We start from the raw sequence: 21018 nt of genomic DNA on the forward strand, positions 1-21018 counted from the left end.
GGCTATGTGACATGGAAGCATTCTGAATCATTCTGAGACAGAATCAACATCTGTTTGATACTATTTCGATATTTTTTTATAGAAATATATAAAATTGAAAATTGTACATTAAATTGTATATTTATATACTTATCCTATCTCACACTATGCATTTCTTCCATCTTCTTTCAATACTTGTGTGGAAACATGCTAAAAACAAATTTTCCAGATACTAAAAACATTTTGCCCAAACACATCCCAGCATCACCCAAACAAATGGGTCACACACTGTAATCATGTGCATTGTTACCTTACATGATACGATCACCTGACTACCCCTGCCACATCATGCTCTTTCTTAAAGCGGATTGGTAGGGCATACAGTGTGATATATACGAGGAATCTGGGGCTCAACAGTGAAACAAACAAATAGTTATTACACTGTCTTAAAAGAACTTGTGAGTAGGGAAAAACACCATAAGAGGCGATGTGACCCCTTTACTCATGAAATTGGGTATAACATGTGTTACATAGGACAAATCTTACTCAAATGACCGTCTTTGAATAGGGACCTATTCAGCCACGACTTATAACCAATCTGGAATGGTCTCAATTCAGTCAGTTTTACAAGACAGACCACACAACTACGACTGACTACACAGCTTGTATATCAACGGACAAATCAGGTGACCCAGCTTGGCATCTTTTGTAAAGCTTCATCAAAACTATCAATCATGCCAGAAGAGGGAACGATCGACAGTATCTATATGAGTATCATCAAACCAGTGCTAAGACATCACATGCACAGGGCAGAGGTGAGCTGTTAAGGGCTTGGGACACTGCAACAACAGCCTTGCCTTGCTGAGACTTCATATTTAAATCTGGAATCTCTACAGATGAGTCACTTTGCCCTCAGTACTGGGCTGTAGAAGTGGGTACATGGTATAATCAGTCTGCACTGGTGGGCAGCCATCAACTGTTGCGACAGGACCAACGGATAAAATTGGTGCAGGCCCTGAACATCATCAGATAGTGGACAGCGAAAACAATAACCCTCCATGATGACAGACAGAGTGCAGTTGCTGTGCAGGGCCATCATAGTAGAGGGGAAGGCTAGTCAAATGTGGATTGAATGTCACAGGAGGAGGCAACCCAGCAATTGCGGAGCTAGAAGAAGACTGGTATGCAAGACTTCCATGGTGTCCGCCATGGAAAGTCACTTCCAGGAACATCTGAGCAGTGTCACAGCCTTGAGGGAGGTGCAGAAAACCTTTACCTGATATAAGGAGAAGTCTTCATGGTTGTCTGGGTTTAAAATGGATGCCAATGAAGAGATAGTAAACACCCTGTCTGGTTACCCTGAAGTTGATTCTTTGTGATGAAGTCCCATCAAAGCCCAAGACAGATCTTCCCATTGTGTAGTCACTCAAACTAGACTCTGTTGAAATGGATTGAACTCACTGTAGCAGCAGTTGCAAGGGCCAGGAGAAAAAAACGACTTTACGGTGATCAACTAAAAGTGCTTGTTGTTCATAATCCGCAGTGTCAGATGATGAAGGATGGCAAGTAGGGTTCCCAAGTAGGAGGCGGAATTGAGACGATTGGTCAGCCAACTTGAAGGACCGAATGAGAGATTGTAGCTCAGCAACCATGGAGATCTTCGATCTGTTTTTTGTGGCAATGACAGAGTTGTTCCCAGTTGATGTGTTGCCAAAGTGGAGACCTTAAGTTTCCAAGTCAATCTCAGATGCTGTAGATATTCTGCAACCTGTTGAGGAGAAGCAGTAGTCAGTGTGGTGATGTCGCAAGCCCGACAATTACCTTAACATTCCTTCCACTTATCATCATATGAGGCCTTGGTGGAGTTGTGGTGAGCTTCAGTGATGGTCTTGGCTACTCTTTTTGAATATCCTTTGGTGACAGGTGACTTCTCGAGATGAGCCATATGCAAAGATGGAGGGTTTCAGTTGACGGGTGCAGCGGGAGGGAGTGAGGCTGGAGTAGAAGAGTCCCTCAGCGGAAGATAGTTGAACTTTCTTCCTGTGAACCAACATCAAGCTGGCCAGTAGGGTGCCACCAATAGCAGCCGAAGTTAGTGTGTGATCACTGCTTTTTGAAGTACCTGAGGTAAGAGGCTTGTCAGGTGAAAGGTGTAGGAGTTTAGGTTCTCCCATGAGATGGCCAGAGTGTCGTGGTCCCATGACTGAGGATCTGGGATGGGAGAGACAAAACTTGGGAGCCGATCGCTGAACCTGGTTGAGAAGTGGTCAGCATCTTGTCTTGGGTAGTGGTGGCAAAACCCCTCCCAAAGTCATCGAATGGACACACCATTCCATTGGTGAAGGTTGGGCAGGTCAGGATAGGGAGGCGTCGACGAATTAGTATAGAGTTGGGTTGAAGGGCTACAAAGACATTCGACTTCATTAGCTACCACTGAAGATCCTGATGTAGTGATTCCGGGAAGTTGATCAGAACCCAGCAGTTGTCATCCTGGAGGAAGAGCTATAAGAAACATTGGATCAGTCGTAGCTGGTGTTGACCCCTCTGTCAGAAGACCTAGCAGCTGTTGCCATTGGCGTAGAGGCAGCAGCTGTCTGAGTGCCAACGCCACTGAATGTTGTATCTTCTATCATCTGTCTGGGGGAACAAACATCATGCCCTGCTTGATGTCGAATAAAGCCCTGATGAACTGCAGACATCAAGTGGGAGTCGTCCTGGACTCCATGACGTTGATGAGCCAACCTAGTTGATGAATAGAACTCTTGGTGCTTCCCGAGGGTGTCTAAATCTGCATCGGTTTGAATGCAGTTTTTGAGATACACCTCGAAGACTATCCCCCGAACATGCAGGAACTTTGTGATTGGCTTCGTAATACAGTAAAAAGGTACTGGGCAAAATAAATTCCAAACGGTAACAACTTCCAATGGTAGTGGAGGCCTTTGAAAATGAACCACTTGTAATGACAGTGCTCCCGATGGATGGGTACGTGTAGATTTTCGTCTTGCAAATCTAGACTGACCATGTGGTCTTTCGGCTGGATGACTGTTTGGAGTAGCACGATGGATGTCATGCTAAAATGCGGGGGATCTTCGAGGTACGGTGTGTAGAACATTTTCAGATTGAAGCTCATGGACAGTTTGTTGCTGTCTTCAGAACCAGAAAAATCGGCAAGTAAAACCCTGGGGTACCTGGGCTGGGACCTAGACAATCTACAGCCTGTTTGGAGGTCAACCTACTGATTGAGCCTTGCAGAGCCTGAAGGTGGCTGTCTGGGTACTCTCTCTGATGGGGAATGGACCTGGTTGGAGGAGTCCCTGTCCATGGCAATCTATACCCAATCTTGAGGAGTTGAGTGACGAAGGTGTCACCCAGTTTGGTCCAGTTGTCTGCAAGAAAACTTCTGCCTACAAGGGACTCGGCCGCAACCTCTGCCACAAAAGGAATAGTTTTTTGACACTATGATGGGTTAACCTCAGGTTGATGGCACTCTTTCTTCTATTGTTCTTTGAAGTGCTGCTTCTGGAGCTTGAGTAAGTCCACAAATCTGAAGATGCGTGTCTCGAGTGACATCTTGAGCAACCTCTTGAATTCTGTTGGCAAACAGGAATGGGGTATATGGTAGAGGTGAGTCTTAAAGCGGACATCCCACTGGCAATACTGGAGGTGACCACGGTGCCGATGACGATATCCATGCACGGGAGGAGGATAATGATCCCAGCTGTGATGTCGATGCTGAATCCGAGTGATAATCATCCTCAGAAGGATGGAGATCATCTTGGCATGATGTTTATCTTTAGAATGTCAATCCTGGAAACTTTGATCGCTCAGACATCGATCCCTAGAGTGTTGATCCAGTGAATGTCGATTTGTATACCTTGAATGTCAATCCCTCAAATGTCAAACATTAGATGGTCGATACCGTGACTGTCGATCTCCCCTACAGTGATTCTTTGATGAACGATGACAATCATTACCGAAGGTGCGTGATCACTCCCAGCTCTTCCATTCCATATTTAAAGGAGAGGATGAATTACGTGAAGTATTGAACCCCAGTGAAGTCGATACTGCAGATGTCGTCTTGGGAGTGACTGTGGTCTGTGACGGGGAGGTCTGTTCGCTGAGGAACGGGGTATGATAGGCAACTCTTGGCTGACGGTCTTGGGAGTGACTGTGGTCTGTGACGGCGAGGTCTGTTCGCTGAGGAACGGGGTATGATAGGCAACTCTTGGCTGACGGTCAGGGGAGAGCGCCGGGAGGGTCGACAGTAGGTATAGTTGTAGCTGGTGTGGATATGCTGTCCTTAGTCATGACCGTGCAGACGTCCGTGGCTGCAGGCCGAACCAACGTAGGCATGGTAACGGGTGCACGGGGGACAGGTGACCAATTCATTTTGGTGGGAATATTTCATGTAAGAAGCTGCCAGACACATCATCATCTTCTACTGATAGTGAAGTAGATGCAGGAGGTGGCTCAACGACCGCTACAGTAGAGGGCACCACTGGCTTGGTTACACGGTTGGGTTTCTTGGCAGAGGAAGGTCCATGTCCAGCATCCTTGGATTAAGTTCACTGGTCAACATTACATTTCTGACATTTACGTAAATATGTGTGAAAAGCTTTCTCTGTGAGTTGAGAACATGTAAACATCTGTAGTCCGGCTTGCAAAGGCTGCGACAGTCACAACAGAGATCATGTGTATCGGCTGAGGAATAAATATGTCTGCAATTTCTACAGGTCGGGCATTTCTCATGATCTGTTCCATTCCATGGTGATTATATTGATACTGGGATATGGTCGATTATAGTGATACTGGGATATGGTGATTATGGTGATGCTGGGATATGGTGATTATAGTGATACTGGGATATGGTGATTATAGTGATGCTGTGATATGGTGATTATAGTGATACTGGGATATGGTGATTATGGTGATGCTGGGATATGGTGATTAGAGTGATACTGGGATATGGTGATTATAGTGATACTGGGATATGGTGATTATAGTGATGCTGGGATATGGTGATTATAGTGATACTGGGATATGGTGATTATAGTGATGCTGGGATATGGTGATTATAGTGATACTGGGATATAGAGAATCTCACCCAAGTGTCTTTTGATATCAAATATATCAACACGAGTTGATAAAGGTGAAAAAATTCTGAGGCTTGCCAAGGATTTTTACCACTTTTATCAACGAGTGTTGATATATTTGATTTCAAAAGACACAAGGGTGAGATTTTATTTATCATCCAACATCATTCTTTCAACTTTTTCAATTTGTAGACAGTAATTAAGTGTGTCTTCAGTGTAAAAAGTACTGCTAACAGCTTCATTTGCAGAGCCATTAGTGATGTCATTTGATTGTGACGTCATAGAAACCAGTGACAGCACAATGATCTGCAAAGCATTGTGATGTAATTTCATTGCAGCGATATCAACAGTGTAGATATCGCTTGATCTCATCCAAGCGATATTTCCTGTGGGAGCCAGTTTTGGATGATAAATGGTGATTATAGTGATGCTGGAATATGGTGATTATAGTGATGCTGGGATGTGTTCAAGCGAAATGCTTTTAGTTCATGGAAACTTTTTTTTAACACGTTTTATAAATTTCTAAATCAATTAATCAATCAGTATGAGCACCACCATGGGAGGAGTGGTTTTTTTTCTTCTAAAGTGAACCTCAAGGCACCAGTCCAACTTGATTTCTGGAAAACACCCCTAAATATTATCTACATAGCTGATGGCATCACTTGCTGAGTACAGTCTTGCATTAGCTTTTTACTTCTTCTTCAGTAATATCACAGTGGGTGACACCAGAATTGCACCAAAAGTGGGAAATCAAACCCAGACATTTGGTGAACAAACACTTTACCAACTAGACCAGCAGAATGAAAACAAGATCAAGCCATCAAATTGTGAAATGAGACCTAGCTGCCTAGAAATCCCACCTGAAGATTCCCTCGACTTCCAGTCCATTAGCGTAGAGGAACTCAACACACTTCTCTATGATGGCTGGGATCTGCTTCCCCTCACTGTGGGTGAACTTCATCGCTTCCTCCAGGTTCTGACCAAATATGGCTGCAAAGGTCAGAAGTGATCATTCAGGCTTTATTGCAATGAAGGAAACAGGTACAGATGGTAAATATCAGTGAGAGCTGTTTCATGTTTCAAGCAATATTACGGGGACTCGATTTCACACATTCTACTCATGTGGGGAATGACCCTGTGTCTTAAACAAGACAAGCAATGGCTTCAACAACAGGGCTTCACACATTCTTGAGTGAGTGAGTGAGTGAGTGATGGGATATACACAGCTTTAAACCTAGAAACATAATTGGGGCAAACCGGGTTTCCAAACCACAATCAAAGGTTTCTGGCATGCCCAGGGGGCACGGGTGGACCAGTCGTCTAAGGTGCCGCGATTCGCTGTGCAGTGTTGCGTCCCTTGGGCACGCCAGAAACCTATGATTGTTGGTTCGAATCCCAGTTTGCCCCGATTATGTTTCTAGGTTTGTCAGCACCATACTCGTGCTCGCGGGTTCCATCAAAGTGGTAAACGTCTGAGACCTGCATCACTTCGGGCTTTCCTCCCACATTAAGCTGACACATCGTGATATAACTGGAATACTGTTAAAAGCGGCGTTAAACCTAACTCACTCTCTGGCATGCCTAAGGTATGAACTCCGACTTCATGAAGTCTTTCATTCGGATCAATCATTATCAATCAGTGATGTCATGAACAATGGTGTGGTGATGTGAAATGGGGTTTAACATCACGTTCAAGATTATTTCACTTATAGCAACATGCCTGCATGTGTGTGGCTGCTTGTACTGGTCCAGACTTTAGCTAGTTTCATGACACTACCCCTCTGAGTTACCATGCCACAGTTTAACATGCATACCCCACTCAGACACAGTATCCTGACTCTGAGCTGACCAGTCCTTGTTTATTTCCTTATGTCAAACGCCAGGCAGGGTAACAAAAAACATAATCTTTTAATATCTCTAGGTGTGACGTGGTCAGGGGATCAAACTACAGATCCATGCACAAAAAAATAGTTTTATCAAATTGATCTAAATAACTAAGCAATGTGATGTCACATCACTTAACTGAATTATCAATTTCGGAATCGCTAAATGATCTTTCTACCCTCATGGATAACATACAGTTTTCATATTCTTTAGATAAAAGCTGTATATTTATTTAGCACACTGATTTTTTTATAATCAAACAGATATTGGAATAATAAGAAGTATGGTATTGGGAATATATCCCTTATCTGTATCAGTTGCAAAGGTCATTGCAATTACAGCACATATAAATGGAATGGAATCCATCATCAATAGGTGAACATCATTTCAATTACAGGGGTAGTGATCAATCTCCCCGTAAGCCAGGCAATGACATGATGTCACAGAAATATTAATTTACAGGCAAAAGTGAAGTGTACATATTTTCAAGATTTAATTCAATTCTACAAATGTGGCATATCTTTTCCCTTTTGGGAATTTGCACTCCTGCTTGGTTAATAAATATCCATTAGTGTGCCTGATGTAGCTTTCTAGCTCCAGGAAGATGAAGCAAGACTTTGCCCTTGATGTATCCAACATTGTCAAAAATATTGTTGATAAAAGATGTTATCTTCCTTGTTATCATCTGTGACTTCATTGAGAAAGAGCGAGTAAGTAAGTGAGTTTTGTCTAACACTGTGAGAGAAAAGCAGAAGTGATGCAAGTCTCCAACGTTTACCGCTTTGGAAGATAGCTGCATTTAAATAGCGATGCGCATGCACGTGTATGTGTGTGTATGGCTGCTTGTTCTAGTTCTGACTTTCATCAGTTTTACAGAGCAAACCCACTGCACGATTCGCTGTGCAGAGTTGCGTCCCTTGGGCACACCAGAAACCTATGACTGTTGGTTTGAATCCAGGTTTGCCCCGATTATGCCTCTAGGTTTGTCAGCACCTACCCGTACTCGTGGGTTTCACCGAAGTGGTAAATGTCTGAGGCCTGTATCACTTCGGGCTTTCCTCCCACATTAAGCGATATAACTGGAATACTGTTAAAAGTGGTGTTAAACCCAACTCACTCACTCACTCCAATGCTGAACAAGAAAATGACAAAAATACAAACATTTGATACCGGTAAATAAATTGACATCTTAGTCAAGATAAGCGAAAAATGGTAAAAGAGTGCGAACATTTGTGTCAAGACAAGCAAATCAGTTTATCACGAGATAAGACACACTTAAGGCTACTAGTTAAAAGAAACATTTTTCCATTATCTAACAACCCCTACTGAAAATGTCTTCAATCTACCTAAATGGTTGTATAAGAATAGAATAACAGATAGACATCCCTGAACATATCAGCCAAGATAAGGAACTGTTAGCACTATAGATATCAAGGTACTTGACCTCCATGGGATAGCCTGTATCCTGTCTTGGACATACACAGTTTATGTCCCCTTTCCGTTCACCAAAAGGAGGCAAACCAAATGTTGTTCTGGTTACTGATGTTTTTCCGGGCAATACAAAAACTTTTGAAATGCTGTCAGGGTGGATTTTAGTGCAATTTCTTAAAAAAAGCTCTTCAAATGGAATGGGTATTTATTCTTAGAATAATTTCAATCAAACAGTGTTCTAGGCCTGCGCCATGACTGTGGAATTTATAGATATATATATATATATTTTACTACAAGCCTTGGTAAGTCTGGATCAAATTAACCAAGTCTAGTTTCCTTGATTATGAAAACAGCAAAGGAGAAAATGTTCTTCTGAGAAAAATAAATAACAATTATTTAAAAAAAATGTTTTCATAGACTAAGTGTTTGTCTAACAGTGTTCATAATTTTGATGATTCCTTTTACTTTTTGCAAACTTTATGCAAAATTTGAACAAAATTAACTTTAAAACATAAACAAGGTGTTCAATCTAAGCATATTTTCAATCAAACAAAGTGTTTGTAATTTTGATTATTCTGGTTAATTTTTAAAATGTAAGAGAAGAGTAGAAAAAAATTCATCTGGCCTAAAACAGGAAATAAATTAGCCTGGACGCATGGTGGATAACATTCCATGCCCTACAAAGAGCTTGATGCGAGTGAGATTCACACCACACCAGCTGTGAATCCCTCACATACCTGTCCGAGGGAGAACAGCTGTAAAACGTTACTGTTTCACCCTCGGCCCAACATCTGTTCAACTTTATTTACAAAATCAATATGTGTATAGACTTAAAGCCTAGAGATAACAGACTAACAAAGCAGTAACACATTAATCTTTACTCCGTGATATCATGTAGTTACAGCCCTATTATACACTTAACAATGCATCCCTGAAGATCCGGGTTAGAACTGAGCAGGGTTCCAGAATAAAGGTGATAAACAAGATCTGATGGTCAGACTTGCTGCTTGTCATCTTATCCCAATTGCTTAGATCGATGCTCATGATATCAATCACTTGATTGTCTAGTCCAGATTGTATTATTTACAGACCGCCGTCATATAGCTGGAATATTGATAAGTGAGCTTTAAACAACAAACAAACAAACAAGGTTAATAATGATAGAAGAAGAGATAGACTGTGCTTGATAGTAAGACAGTCTATCTTATGCTCGGGTTTGAACCTACACTAATGCAGCCAGGTCACGACTCTGCGGGGATTTACCTGGACTGATCAGAGGCCGTTATTCAGCAGTCAGCAGCAAATTACTTAAACAATTCACAGAAGGAAAGTATCAGTTTCCCTATTCATGTCAACATTGTTAAAACTAATATGGCTTGGTCGAAGTAACTTGTACTTCACTGATAAAAGGAACAATAAAGAGGAAGTGCTTAATGCTTAGTTTCACTGAAGTTTGTTGAATGCAATGGTTATTCAAAAATACCTCTGAACTTGAGAAAAGACGAACTTCAACAAAATCTCAATTTGAACAAATTTTTAAGTGTTTTTTTTCAAATCTGAATGCCAAAAGAGTCCAAGATAAATCAATGCTCCAGGCACTGATATACCACTTATACCAAACTGTCCCCAGGGTGGACATCGTTTCAACAATCTATGGCAATCTGCATAGTAGTCCGTTCCAACAAGAAGCAGTGGACACTGGGGATACTAGAGCTCGGGTACTCGGGTCGGGTGGGTTCTGAGTAGGATCCGGATACCCACAGGACTACCCAGACCCATGGTTAGTCACGTGATGTTTGTTTGTTTGTTTGTTGTTTAACGCCGCACTCAGCAATATTCCAGCTATATGACAGCAGTCAGTAAAATAATCGAGTCTGGACCAGACAATCCAGTGATTGACATCATGAGCATCGATCTACGCAATTGGGATCGATGACATGTATCAACCCAGTCAGCGACCCTGACCACTCGTTCCCATTAGTCGCCTTTTACGACAAGCATAGTCGCCTTTTACGGCAAGTATGGGTTGCTGAAGACTTATTCTACCCCAGACTCTTCACGGGTCGTTAGCCACGTGATATATTGTTTGATGACAATAACCCACTACCTCAGTGGCTACACTTCAAGTCGCTAAAGTTTCTTTCTGACGATGAACACATTCTATTTGACTTGTATATGTGTGAATAAAGATATAAAGCTTCAGTCAACTTCTGTCTACACATGATCTGATCATTTGATACATGTATCTAAATAGTTTTTGCCAGGGCTGCAGTAAAACAATTCCCAATCAGACATTTCGTTCCAAACTCTTGAGACCTTCATTGGGTACCCGGGTAGGGTCGGGTAATGGGAGGTCGGGTATCCGGGTAGTAAATTTCAACTTGTCCCAGCCCTAGGGGATACAGTCTAATCACCTCTCAGTCATTCTGCCCCTGAATCCCCACAACAGAATCACCAAGCAACTAAGGCCACAATTCTGTCATTAGATGGTTCACACATTTTTACTGTCTGCAACATTAGCTTGAGTAGGCTGAAATGAGCGTTCTCTTTTTATTTTTGGGGGGTACACCATAGAGGGTGTAGATTGATAACTACTGTCTACAGTAGGAGGTATTCATGTCATTTAGGAGATTAAACATAACATGTTTTCAATACAGACCAAGGTCACCATACCAAATTGAACTTAGAACCGAACATGCAGCTTGAGGTTTCAAATGTGAAATCAAGTGCAGTTAAATGAGCTGGTTATTGGGATTTGAAACCTCTGATTGATGAATCAAAATTAAGTATTTCCAAACTTCATCATAGAGTTATTTTAATTATTGTCTAAAGCTTCTTGGATCCAATCAGAAAACAAACTTGCATAATCACAATCATGTACTGTAAATTGAAAAAGGATTAAATCTAGACTGACAATGAAACAGTGAACAAACACTTGAAAGGTGATTCGCTTTACGTACCTCCACCTATGTCGGCATAGAGCACATATCTGAGATCCTTCACCCAGCCTAGCCTCTCTTCTCCAGTACTGGCACACAGCATCACAGTCTCCCCACTGCCTGTCTCAAGTCTCGGACCTAATGATTAAACACAAGCATTGTTTTATGCCAGAATTACAAATATTTTAACTATGTGCTGAAGTCTTTATGTAATTGACTCTGGACCAGGCTAACCAGTGACATAAGCAATGATCCATGAAGGGTACAATAATCAAGATCACTCACTGCAAACACCTGCTCCACATTGTTGTTGGGAGACTGGTGCAGTCTAGCAGTGCAAGGTGCTATTGCTGTTGAAGGATACATATTGTCACTAAGCAATGGTAGTGATCTAGATGGCATTGCTCCGAAGCTGAAGTCTTCATTCAACTGTCTCCATGGAGAATTGAGTGAGTGAGCAAGTGAGTGGCTGAATAAGTTTGTTTGTTTGTTTGCTTGAAGTTTACCGCCACACTCAGCAATATTCCAGCTATATGAAGGTGGTTTGTAAATAATCAATTCTGGACAAGACAATCTAGTGATTGACATCATGAGCATCGATCTACGCAATTGGGAGACAATGACATGCATCAACTAAGTCAGCGAGCCTGACCACCCGATAAGTTGGGTTAAACATGCCTTGAACAGTATTCTAGTTATAGTTGTGGCGTGTCAGCTTGTGGGCTTAATGTGAGAAGAAAGCCTAAAGCGATGCAGGTGTCAGACATTTCACTTGGTGTACCACAAGAGCACGGGTATGGTATTGAAAAGAACTAGAAATAGGATTTGAACCCATGATCACAGGCCCCTGGAACACAACTTAATGAGGACCGATAACATTTTCTATGGCTCTCATCAGTAACCACCCCTATACTTCTGTACAATCACCTGGTAGAAGATTCAGGCAGAAAATAATGGCTCTTCCATCAGACCATGTGTTTAACAACTAGATTGTCAGAAACTGCCAATACATGTGTTAGCTCACCTGGTACAAGATCAAAGCAGAATTTCTCCGGCTCGTCAGGATTGACAGCATGCTCAGTGACTTTATGGCTACCAGATGTCAAGAAGTAAGAGCTCTGTGGCTTAATATCGTCTTCTCTGCTGAACTGAAATAGCATCTTGTCCGTGAGGACAAACCATCTTCGATGCCAGATCTTCATCATCCCACCCTTCTTCAGCAGCCACCCCTTCCGAGATTTTCTCTGCTGACCCTTCACGGCGGACGATATAGGGTCCATGTCTGGAATGTGCAGGGGAGAGATACAGGTGTTATACCACGTTTAGTGTGAAATCTAATATCAAAGGTATGAGATAAAAAAATATATGTTACCATTCATACAAATGTCAGTGAGATACAGTGCTGCACTTATTTGTATTTTTGGTTACTAGCATCGTAGTAACATCAACAAAAAGTAGGTCGAACATAAACAGTTGGCTTTGATACTTGGGAAAGATCCTTTAATCATATTAATATCTGTATGAAAAGGTCATAAAACAAAAACTTATGATAGTCTAGAAAACTCTAACTTGAACTTGGCCCATGATATCAAAGGGATTAATAATTGTAAGAGTCAGCGCATCTTCAGTTACCAAGGGAATCAGATCTCAATTCTATTATGGTTAATCCCCTAGACCTAATCCCCACATGGCTTATTGAAGATGGAGCAATGATAAAAGATGTTTTGTACAAGTAGGCAGTGTTAGGCAATACGAACACAGAATGCAAAGACCTCCTCCAAAACATTCCATTAGAACTGCTATTAACCTTGGTACTTAAGAAATAATATGAGTATTATAACAAAAAAGACATTTACTGAGTATTTAACAATAAGAAAATAGTTTTGAGTGTGAGTGAGTTTGGTTTTACGCCGCTTTTACGTTTTAGCAATATTCCAGCAATATCACGGCGGGGGACACTAGAAATGGGCTTCACACATTGTACCCATGTCCGGAATCAAACCCGGGTCTTCGGCGTGCCGAGCGAACACTTTAACCACTAGGCTACCCGACCGCCCCTAAAATAGTTTTGAACATTAACATATGAGTGTATATTGTTTCATGTAATCAACACCAACACTGTTTCTGGAAATACTTTATGTACAATAGATTCACTGAGAGGAACTTCCTCCAACTATACCTTATGACAAATGACTATGATATAATCAACTTCAGTTCAGAATACACCCTGTGACTAAGGAAACAACAATGATGAATGATCTTATCAAACAACATAAGCTTCCTCATTTAGGGAACAGATACAGGTGATTCTGACAGCTTGTGAGATTCACCCTCGGTGAGGTTACCATGGAACCTTGCAAAGCATAGCTAGGTCAGACGCAGATAAACCAGTGATCGATAGCATGAACACCCGCCTGGGTACAATGCAATCTCAAATCTTCAGTGATAAATACTCTGAAGCCATATTGTCCACACAATCCACCTTTTAGTCACCTCTTACAACAAGCATGAGGTACTTAAGTCCTACGTACCTGAGACCAAATGCTCGCAATAATTTCTTAAAATATTATTTTGGTCGGTGTGTGAGTATGTTGGGTTGAACACCAATTTGAACAGTGATTCAGTTACATCACATCTTCCCAGCTTAATGTGCGAGAAGGTCCGATGTGGTACAGGTCTTTGACGTTTACCACATTGAAACCTACATGCTTGAGTATGGTGCTGACAAACCAAGAATGATAATCAGGGAAAATCTGGGATCCGAAACCACAATCATTGGATTCTGGCACACCTGTGAAATATAACTCTGTTCAGGGAATTTTGCCGCCTTGAGTTGATGGGGCCACCTGCGTCTGGACATGCATCTTGGACTGATTGTAAACATATGATTAGTGAGTGAGTGAGTGAGTGAGTGAGTGAATGAGTTGGGTGTAACTCCACTTTGAACAGTATTCAGTCATATCATGACATGGCAGCTTGGTGTGAGAGCAGAGTCCAAGGTGGTGCTGGTCTCAGACATTTACCACTTTGGAAAAACCCATGAGCACGGGTATGGTGTTGACAATCCAAAAACATAATCGGGTCGACCCCATGATCATAGGTTTCAGGCATGGCCAAGTGACACAACTCTGCACAGCGATCTGCGCGCTTTAGACAACTGGGCCAACCTTAGCCCCTACACATACCACTAACTGTTAGGTTGGTGTGAAAAAGATGAATACAACGCACTTGTCTCACCAAGTTTTAGTTATTGTAAATATTATACTGATGGTTAAGCTTTAAAAGAATGAATCAAATTGGTTACAAAGCAACACAAACATTGAGGAAAGTATAGATACATTCACAGGGTTAAAATGTCAGAAGAAACGCATATATGTTAGTTAAAGATGTGTGGTATTATTGGTATATCGGAAATTGAGGATCATTCTTTCCACGATGTATATCACAATATCATTTTTTCATGCTCGATATATCAGGTGATTTCAAATAGCAAATTTTATCATGTGTTTAACCTTATTTTCTTGCCAAAAGCCTTTGCTGCCCCGCAGCATGCATACTGTGCCCGAAATTGGCTGCGTATTTACTGACTGAGTAAACATCATGTTGTACCAGCATCTTGTTTTGTTCGATTTATGAACTTCAGTTTACATCTTAATGTATCAGATTGCTGCTGAATTCAAAATTTAGAATTATACAATATATCATGACAGGTATCGCAATAAAAAAATGTGTGATTCCTTCATACCTCCAATACCCATCTGTATAGTGTTAGTATAGGCAATAGGCATAGTTACAATGCTGAAAGTAACACACATCAAGACACAACAAGTACCTAACACATCAAGACACAACAAGTACCTTATACATCAAGAGAACACGTAATGAAAAACTCATAACCTAAATCATATTTTCAATATCTGAAAGCGAAAAGATGTGTATTAAGCTGTTCAGCAATCTAATGCGACATGAAATATCAGAAAACATCTTCCATACAACTTGAATCAAGTTTAAGAATACATAAAACACATTTTCTATATTTATGACGATTTATATAATGTAAAATGTCTATGTGGCAGTATATAAGAAATAAAAATAGTTCTAAGCTACTTTCTATTTGCTGTTAGTTCTGAGGACAAAAGAACACTACATCTTCATTGCAGTAGTGACATGACCAGTACAGTATCAATACTTGTGGGGAACGGGGTAAGCACAATCGTCAAATCACATCACATTAGTTCAATCAATCATACATTGAAACATTACAAGATACTTGCCTTTCGAATTGACAAAAGGACAGTGAACACTACTTTGAATACAAATATCCATACTGACTTGAGAAATGTTTACATTCAATGTTTACAGTCCAATTTATAACATTATTGGAAAAAAATCAATTTACTGAAAACAGAAAACATATTGGATTGGGTGAAAATGTTTTCCGTGGAACTTAAAGGGGCACTGATCTAACGCAATTCCCCGGACTGGTTGCTGCCTTTGTTATTGTTTTTTCCCCCGTGAGTACCCGGATGATACGCAACGCAACTGAGTGTGACCAGAGACTGGGCTACCGTCTGCAAGACTGCTATATAAACTTGGAGGCTGGAGGCAATATTTGTTTTACGCATTTTTGCATAAACACTGATTGGTTAACTATAAAGATTTCGACAAAGGGCGCATGTTAATTAATTTCTAACAGACAAAAAGAATGGCGCGGCTCATCGGATGTCGTCATTGGAAATATCCCAGATGGTTATAGTTTAATACTAAAAAAAAAGTATCCATGCAGTGAAAGCATTTTCGGATTTCGGATTGCGTCGATAATACGATTACTACTCCCTTGTTGTCATCCACGTTTTCTCGTATAACCCTACACTTGTGTATTTGTCATCATTCACTTGATGCTCAGTTAATGAATTTATTACAGGTATAATTAGTGGTAGCACCACTTAGATTACCTGACAAAGGTTCCCATTTGGCATTTATTGTGTCTGGGGTAATTATTCAATCTAAATCCAGTTTTGAAGTGAGGTGAAATGTGTGTTATGTAATATGCACGTGGCAGCCCAGCAAGAGATGAATGATCAGTTGATTTACTTTTTTTGTAAATCAACGGATCGTTCCTAGTCATCAAAGGATTAACAGAAAATACGTTGATTGATTAATCACTGTTATCTTGCACAGTGGATATATCAAAAGTGAGTGTTTACGTGTCTAGGTTTACTAAAACAAAGGGAATACACTCATGTCATGGCGTGAAGTGCCCATGTAAAAACAACATACTTTGTTCAAAGGGTTAACTGATAATACGTTGATTGATTGATCATTGTTATCTATCACTCAATTTTTTGGATTTTTTAGGAACCGTGGACGTTATGAATGTTAGATGTCACGTGGGCTTTCTCAGCCGACCCTTGAGACTTCACACCTATGTGAAACATCTGAAACAATCCAAGTGATCAGTTGAGAAACGAACACGGGTTATAATATCCCGAAACGATATATATCTTTTAAAATATTTGATTGTTACAGCGACAGGTGACATCGAATAAGTTTCTTTGTACAGCTGCAGACGAGTGGGATATTGTTCCTTTGTGTGGATATTCACGGATACATTCCTCGAACAAGGAAGCTGCCTAAAATTTATACACATAAATTTGGTAGGCTGTAATTATGGTATTTGCATTTTGTTTTCCTTCATTTGAACCGATAATTCGTTCTTGTTTCTCTACGTCTTGGTTGGGAAATTCTTCAATGCGCGATAGACGATGTTTTCACAGGTCTTTTCCTCTGTAAGCGTGTATATATTACCGTCAATTTGTAAAATATTATTCTCTCAGGCAACTTATAAAATATGTAAATATTTAAGTTATTTTGACTAAAAAATCTATCAAAAGGGCCAACAAACATCACAACAGATTATTATGTAGGATTAGAAGCCAAACAACATAGAAATGAGCTTTACAACGTAACATTTTCAGTCTCTTGGTGATGACATTAAACATCAAAATGTTTGGAATTCGTTATCATAATGATAGGGATGGAAAAGTTTTTCAGTCGATTTGTTAAATAACTGTATATTTCGACGTTTAATAAATATGTTACACATTTTGACAGTAGAATAATATACGCACTATAAAAAAGCAATGCTCAGGTGAAATATTTACCTATGTTGCAAGTCTAAATATTGTAAATGAAAATCACAAAATTACCAAGCAAGTGACTTATCAAAACTTCGTCACCATTACCGATGCTACCCACAAAGATACCTACATTTCCTTATTATCTCGAAAACTGTATTTCATTTTGTTGATCAATGTGACCATACGCCCTCATTACTACCGGTATCCATAAAAGTGACTAATGCGCTTACAAATGGCGCAGCAGAGGTCGCGAACTAGTCTAGATTTCTGCTGTGCATCCGGGTACTCACTGGGAAAAAACAATAACAAAGGCAACAACCAGTCCCGGGGAATTGCGTTAGATCAGTGCCCCTTTAAAGTAAAGAATCAAAATTTTATCTTGGACATGAAGTAGTTAGGAAATATTGACAGGGTGCTTTAAGAATAAATTGTATAGATCATGAGATTCTATAAAAGACATTACCATGGTTACCACAACAGTAATGCGAGGTGACATACAAAGAGCAGATGAGGGCCCCTTTAAACTTTTATGTGCCAATAAATCGGAATTGAATCTAAATGTAAACATTGTTCATCATGAGAAGCAGGCTGTCAAAATTAATTCCAATAAAGAATCATTTCAATACTTGTACTAATGATAATTATGGTATGTTACCTGGTATATAATCTTTAAAAAAAAGACAAAAGATGTAAGGCCCAAACAAAAACATGATGTGGTTACCTTAATTAAAGGTGCCAATCCTACTTTTCTTGAAACTAAATGAACCACTGCTAACTTTTCAAGATAGTCCTCCAACATACTGCACGTTGGTTGTTTGGGTTGTTTTTTTAAAAAAAGACAAAAAAGTAGAGGTGACCAATAGGGCTATCATTTAGTAACCTACAATATTGCATTAGTATTGCGATAGTAATAAACTACTTTTAAGGTTTGATAATTATATTAATCAATGTAATAGAAATAAATAAAACATTGCTGACGATCTAAAATTCAGCCATTTTCTTTGCTGACACGATTCAAACCAAAGTAACTCTAATCTGAAGTTGTCATAATCCTAAATGCTAAACAGCACAGTCAGGTTTTAAATATGCATAGTGTTCTATTTATAACTAATTGCAACCTTTGATACTATCAATTGTGAAGCATACAATTGACAATACTATTGGCATTTTCAAATGTACCATTGGACTATTGCAATACATTATAGTTCAATATATTGTTATACTCCTACAAAAAAGCCTTCCAACTCAATTTGGAAATTAAGTGTAATTGGAATAAGAAATGTTTTATCAGGCACGGAGTTGTGTATTTATCATGAACTCAGGTAATTTTGATACTGTGATGAACATATGGATTTTGTAACAGTACACATGAAGCTACCACGACTACTGTAACAGGAAAGTAATCATGGAGGCCCTCTTTCTCACTGTAGAACAGGAAATGTTGATGAAAACAGAAACTAATGTCTAATGTTTGATATTAACAGATAAGTAACACATTTAGCAAACTTGTGACTGATCATGCTGCTGGGGGATGTCACTGACCTTTAGACATATCATACATTTCTGTCATAGTAACACAATTGCAATATTGTACAGAACGTAGCTCAGTGGGAGGTTTCATGCCATCTTGGTATTTCGATAGTGAAAACTATATGATGGCATACAATAGTCAATCTACAACAATTATGACTTTGTAACGAGTTAAAGTATGGCATACATGACATATACAAGAGAGTACAGCTCCACCACCCCTCCCAGGCCATCACGGCTGGAGTGCTGGTCTGGTGTTGTTTGTTTTCAGATCAGAATTCTAATCTTTGCTAGGATCATTGATGCAAAGTTTACCATCAATTTAAGGCTTTGTGGTTTTCATATGAGTAGCTGGATTGACAGATGGATGGATGGATGGACAAAGTGCCCGACTTTTGAAGCTTACATATTACTAAATTAACACTGATTAAAACCAAGGCTATCGATCTACCCAGGTAGAATATATCCTAATGTTATTAGTTTTTTCCAGATTCTGTTTACCTAAACCTATTTCTACTGCCTCTAAAAAATAAATGTAAAAGAACATACTCTTTGAACGTCCACTCTTCATATTTATTTAAGAATTAACTTCAATTGTTTTGTGCATTCATGGAGGTATAAAGGTAAGAACTGCTATGCATGCTGGGCACATCAACACAGCAATATGTACACAAAGATTTTTATATTACCTCCATAAATGCACAAAAATATTGAAGTTAATTCTTAAATATATATAAAGAGAAATATATGAATACTGAAGTTAATTCTTATAAATAAATCTGTCAACAATACCTTCAAAGACTGCTTATTTATTCCTTAACATACAAAAATTATAGAACACCATACAACATCAGTGACATCATCAGCACAGAAATGCAACACAAGCCCCGCCCATTCTATTATCAGCCAATCAGGTAACGGTAGTCCATAAGTGGGCATGGCCTATATTTTTTAATTTTTATGGAAACATAAATGCAAAGAATTTGTCCTGGATAACCAATCAAATGCCACAGAATCACTTGCAATTTATTTGTTGCCTCATGTCCAAACACTGGTGACAGGGCAGGAATTTAACCTTGGAATAATCTGTCTCCCAGACCGAGAGAAAAACATTAAAGAGTCCAACTTAAGTCTAGAATGATCTGGCAAGTGTACAATTAAGGACTGTTCTGGGCTCCATTTGGATTTTTTATTTTTTTATTTTGTAGATAAAAATACTTTAGTAAGATAACTTTATTTCTGGGACTAAATGTCTGTCTACCCTGGGACCCCCATGAGGCTTTGTCTAGACTAGAGCTGAAAACGGACACTTGGTCACAATGCGATAGATATCAGGGTACCAAAACAAACATGACATGGTACACTGAGATCTCACTAATCACCACAGTATCACCAGGCCTGCCTCCCTATTACTGACCTTATTTCAGTTGCAGTCTGTACCCTGCCCCTCCCTGCCCTGCCCTGCCCCTACCCCTGCCCTGCCCTGCCCCTACCCTGCCCCTACCCCTACCCCTGCCCTGCCCTGCCCGTACCTCTGCCCTGCCCCTACCCCTACCCCGCCCTGCCCTGCCCGTACCTCTGCCCTGCCCTGCCCCTACCCCTGCCCTGCCCTGCCCTGCCCCGCCCCTACCCCTGCCCTGCCCTGCCCTGCCCGTACCTCTGCCCTGCCCCTGCCCTGCCCTGCCCTGCCCCTACCCTGCCCTGCCCTGCCCCTACCTCTGCCCTGCCCCTACCCCTACCCCTGCCCTGCCCTGCCTGTACCTCTGCCCTGCCCCTGCCCTGCCCTGCCCTGCCCTGCCCCTACCTCTGCCCTGCCCTGCCCTGCCCTGCCCTGCCCCTACCCCTGCCCTGCCCCTACCCCTGCCCTGCCCTGCCCTGCCCTGCCCTGGGGATTCCAGGTTAGATAACGTCCCCAGCAACCTATGCCTGTCATAAGATATGTCTAAACGGTTTGGGGGGTCAGGTGACCTTGACTGCATGTCATCGTACCCCAAAGGTGTGGGACAATGCTCATGATATCAA

General features: G+C 40.7%; 1 protein-coding gene across 4 annotated transcripts in view; it reads right to left on the minus strand.

Annotated features, from left to right (window-relative positions):
- Positions 1–21018, minus strand: part of LOC139468269 (rho GTPase-activating protein 24-like) — a 51407-nt gene that overhangs the window by 13571 nt on the left and 16818 nt on the right. For all 4 annotated transcript variants that reach the window (XM_071250124.1, XM_071250123.1, XM_071250120.1 and 1 more), the window contains 3 exons: positions 12351–12608; positions 11348–11464; positions 5933–6062 (listed from right to left, as the gene is read on the minus strand). In XM_071250124.1, coding sequence (XP_071106225.1) covers positions 5933–6062; positions 11348–11464; positions 12351–12606 — 503 coding nt within the window. In that variant the 5' untranslated portion in view covers positions 12607–12608. The remainder of the gene's footprint in view (positions 1–5932; positions 6063–11347; positions 11465–12350; positions 12609–21018) is intronic.

This window comes from Haliotis cracherodii, unplaced genomic scaffold (genome assembly GCF_022045235.1).
Source record: "Haliotis cracherodii isolate W230 unplaced genomic scaffold, xgHalCrac1.p SCAF_2, whole genome shotgun sequence".
Classification (NCBI taxonomy): domain Eukaryota; kingdom Metazoa; phylum Mollusca; class Gastropoda; order Lepetellida; family Haliotidae; genus Haliotis; species Haliotis cracherodii.